The sequence below is a fragment of the Puntigrus tetrazona genome, chromosome 8, assembly GCF_018831695.1.
Source record: "Puntigrus tetrazona isolate hp1 chromosome 8, ASM1883169v1, whole genome shotgun sequence".
NCBI lineage: Eukaryota > Metazoa > Chordata > Actinopteri > Cypriniformes > Cyprinidae > Puntigrus > Puntigrus tetrazona.
In genome coordinates this window covers 6422515-6426789 of record NC_056706.1, presented here as the reverse complement: position 1 = coordinate 6426789, position 4275 = coordinate 6422515, and the positions used below count along the sequence as shown (strand labels likewise).

General features: G+C 39.1%; 1 protein-coding gene across 1 annotated transcript in view; it reads left to right on the top strand.

Moving 5' to 3' along the window:
* The window catches only part of LOC122350671 (fibrinogen C domain-containing protein 1-like), an 18908-nt gene extending 15860 nt beyond the window's left edge, over positions 1 to 3048 (top strand). The window contains exons 7-9 of the mRNA XM_043247349.1: positions 284 to 380; positions 2770 to 2922; positions 2996 to 3048. Of these exons, the coding sequence (XP_043103284.1) occupies positions 284 to 380; positions 2770 to 2922; positions 2996 to 3048 (303 nt within the window). The remainder of the gene's footprint in view (positions 1 to 283; positions 381 to 2769; positions 2923 to 2995) is intronic.
* The last annotated feature ends 1227 nt before the right edge of the window (positions 3049 to 4275 follow it).

The following is a 4275-nucleotide window of genomic DNA, read 5'->3' as shown; positions in this document are numbered from 1 at the left end:
TATATATATGTAGCATCTTATGATATATGTATGTAATACACACCATGTCATACATCTCTCATTGGAGCAGTATAATCTGAAGCATGAGGGTTATTTCTGCAGACAGATGTTGTAACTTTACCATCCTGAGGGCAGCATCCTTCAGGGAAGGCTACAATTTGCATTTAAGCGGTGTCTATAATAATAATACATTTTCCCATTTGTAGGGGTTTTATACACATATCACCTCTGCATGAATATGTTATCGATAACAGTGTGTATTTTTTTGTACCTTTTTTTTCAGGTGATTCAACGCAGAGAAGATGGCTCTGTTAACTTTTTCCGTGACTGGGAAGCTTATCGTGAAGGATTTGGCAAGATAACGGGAGAGCATTGGCTTGGTAGGCCTTCTCTGTCACTATCTGTAATGCAATCTGTCTGGAAAATGCTTTAGTAATATTAATGTCACTAAGAGATGTATAGAACATTTGCAAACAATTTTTCTCCTCATTCCTGAAGTGCTACTGAACAATGTTTAGTTGCATGCAGCTGTATTGATTAATTGATATCATATATATTGTATATATATTACGTGATAATCACTCCACAGTTATTTCGCTGGTTGATCGTATTTTATCATCCAGTTTCTGTTGAAGGAGCAAAACTAACCAGAATAGCTGATAAAGTTGTCTGAAATGAACTTTTTATAACTTTTTGTTTATAGAACTGTTGTATAAAAGCGAGCCCGCAACCGTGAATCACAGTTTCACACTTTTTGGTTTTGAATGGCAGTAATGNACACACACACACACACACACACGCACACACACACACACAAACACCCTCATCATGTTTGTCACTCCTTTTATATATGACTGTTTTTGCGACAACTGTAAGGAACACGGGCGAGTTCAGTTATTGCCACCGTGAGCTGCCAGAGCGGACAAAATGCCAAGCCGTGTGTCCAAAGCCGAACGTAGCAGATGGCTGTGGGTGGACAGGGAGCAGAGCTTTATAAAGAGACTGAATGTAGCGAGGAAACTCATCATAGCGTCCACCGATCAAGCATTGGAAATTTTTTGCTTCTATTCCAATATTGGAATTACAGATTATGGCTTGTTGATTCAGCTCACAGTTAAGGCAGTAGTTTTAATAAATTTAAAGTGCTGTCATTATTTAGTAACTTTGTTATTCCCAACCTGGATTCAGTTGTTTTTTCCATGAAGGACTAAAATTAGGGCTGTATCCGACTGAGGATTTTTCTGGTCGACCAATAGTCAGTCATTTTAAGCATTAGTCGACTAATAAACCATCCAAATCATTATTATGAATCTTTAAAGTCGGCATGAAACAGAAGTTGAGATTGCCCTTTTTTCCTTAGTGTGACATATATCCGATTGAAATGCCTTCTGAAATGTGAAAAAATATGGGGCGGGGCTTGATTCTGTTCTACGGTAATTGATTGGACCGTTGGAAGATAGGCGTGGCTGACAAAATGGAGGCAGATTCGAATACAACGATAGTCAAACCCGTATGCCATCGCTCCGGAAGAGAAGATGAGTGGTTTTGAGGGGGAAGGGAGGTTTACGTTTTTGATTAAAGATTAAGAGAGCGCATGAATTAAAAAAAAATTGTGAAGTGCACGGATAAGTTATTTATAATAAACACTACAGTATTCCATTAAAAAATAACTCAATTTGGATTTCATGCCGACTTTAATTGCCTATAGCCTAATAAGTGCACACACAAAGCTTGCCACAGCAGAAGTGATGATTATGAATGTGTCAGTGAAAAACAGTGAGGAGACTGCATTAATGTTTTAATATTTTGATAAAGTAATGTTTTCTTTGAAGTCGGCGACACAGACTCACGGACATGATCATCTCTTCAGTAGCGACGCGCCTGTATGTATGTTTCATATGGATTACGCAATGTGAGAATATTTGCTTTGTTTGTTCAGAGGCCGAGACGGCAGGAAGCACATACCGTTTCCTTTCATTATTTCACAAAAGTCTGATTAGATTTTTTGAGCGCATGCAAATAAACATAGCCTTTACAGATTAGAAAGAGGCATTACTCTTATTTGTTTGACCAAAAATGAACAGTAATTTAAGCGCAAGTGAGCAAAATAATCTTGTTTCAAACAGATTATTATTAAGATTTCATTTTGACAATAATTTTTAATTATTGTTTCGAGATAATTTATTATTAGTCTCGAAAATCCTTCTTGATTTAAGAATTAATTGACATTTTAGCTTGCAACAGGACAAAAAAATCTAGGCTAGAAAAGCATTTTCAGCGTTAGGTCTGTTTCTCACACAAAGTATGGCTTCAAACCCGGAATAGAGTCATATGCTCACTTTTCAAGACACTTGACAAACCAGGTTGTTATGAACTGTCACTGTATGGGGAAAGAAAGCTTAAAGATTCTCCAAAAATATCTGAGAATCCATTTGAAGTGATGTGAGGCGATTAAATGACAGAATTTTCATTTTTTGGATGACCTATTCTTTTAAACCTGATAGATAGAATAAGGAAAACAGTGTGGTTTCTTTGTGTGTTTTCCGTGACATCTGGTTGCTCTCCAATATGTTGGACGTGAAGAAGATAAATTGCATTTTCTTTTATTTACTGCAAGGTTGCTCCTCTTTCGTGGAAAAAAAGATGGAAGTAGTTTCAGCAAAGGCGCTGCTTATGGGCTTTTTTCGCCTTCGCCTGATAAACATTTTAAGTCTAGACTTGTAGAGTTGTTGTCTGTAATGTGCGCTCAGGGTCCTGTGTCTCAATCAGCTTTGATGAACTATGACAGGCCCGTCACAGACTGTCATCTTGGAGAGATTGACGGCTTCACAGCTAGTGCAGGACAGCGCTGGCTAGCAGCGTCTCTCGCGCCCGCTGTGGCTGAGAATGACTTTTCCCACGGCCTGCTCGTTTTTCTTCACAGTGAGTAAGACCAGCCTAGAGCAATTCCACAGGCTGTTCGACAGGGGATATTGCTTGTGCCTCTGGTGGTCAGGGGTTCGGGTCCCCTTGGGCAAGCCCAGGACGGAACAGTCCTCCCTGGAGTGACGAGGTTCAGAGCCCTGCCTCGTGGTGAAGATGTGCATCAGTGCCAATGAGTTGAGCCGCTCCTGCCCACGCTCTTAATCAATAAGAGACATGAGGGAGCTGGAGACAATTAACCTCCAGGGCTGGCGAAATGAGTTCCAGAAAACATCAACAACACAGACTCATCAGAAATGAGGTGACAGGGAAACCGAGGAGGGCAGAGGACCTGTAGCGAGAGACAATCTAGCCTCTCACCTCCAACAAATAGGATACGGAACACAGTTCACAATAGCTCTGCGCCAGAACCTGCTCGGGCGCCGTTCTGAATTGAATTGGGAATGCCTGATGAATTCCAGTTCAGCTACTGGATTTAAACTGATTCTGAACAATCAGGAGCTATTTGAATGTAAGAAGTTAGAGTTATAGTGAATTGGAACTAATCTTAAGGAGAAAAGTTTTTAAATGCCTTGGCTAAAAGTTTTGAAAAAAGTAAACCGAAAAAGGACCAATTTAAGGACCAATTCTTACTATTAACTTACTATTAAAGCACCCTGTTATGGGCTATGAAAACAGGTTGACATGCATGCAAGGTCAAAAAACACTTTCGTTTTCTTATAATATGTATTTATTTTTACTTTGTTCACATTCCCAAAGTCTCAAATTTATTTAACGATTCATTCTTCCAAACCCCTTCCAAACCCCTCCATTTAAAGCATTGTAGGTGTGTGTTTTTAATGCTCTAAAAGCAGCACCTAGTGGCAAAGAATGAATTTGCATTTTTATTCAGACCAACATGAAAAAACCAACAAGTGGGAGGGCAGAAAGCTAACTCAAGAGTCGACTCTTTCTTTTGAGAGACAATAACTTCATACAAGGTGCACTTTTAGATTTAAAACATTGCAGGATGTTTTTGTGTGAAGCTGTGTTACACACTACATAAAAGCTCATTTTCAAAAATCCATAATAGGGGCACTTTGACTATGACTTTTGCCTCAATAAAAGTTAAGGGAGGGGTAAGGGCTCTAAAATGTGGTCACGCAGAAAAAGGCATTAAATATGTAATTTGTGAATATTGTTAAATAGCCAGTATGCTTGAATAGAGTGCTACAGGGTTGGTGTATTTTTCAAGGGGTAAAATTGGCGAAATTACACTTACGCTGCTTCTCACCCCTCGTTTTGTAGTTTAACCCAGTTTGCATCACATTAGGATTGTTCCGTTGGCTTTTGGATTATTGCAGAAAATTACCT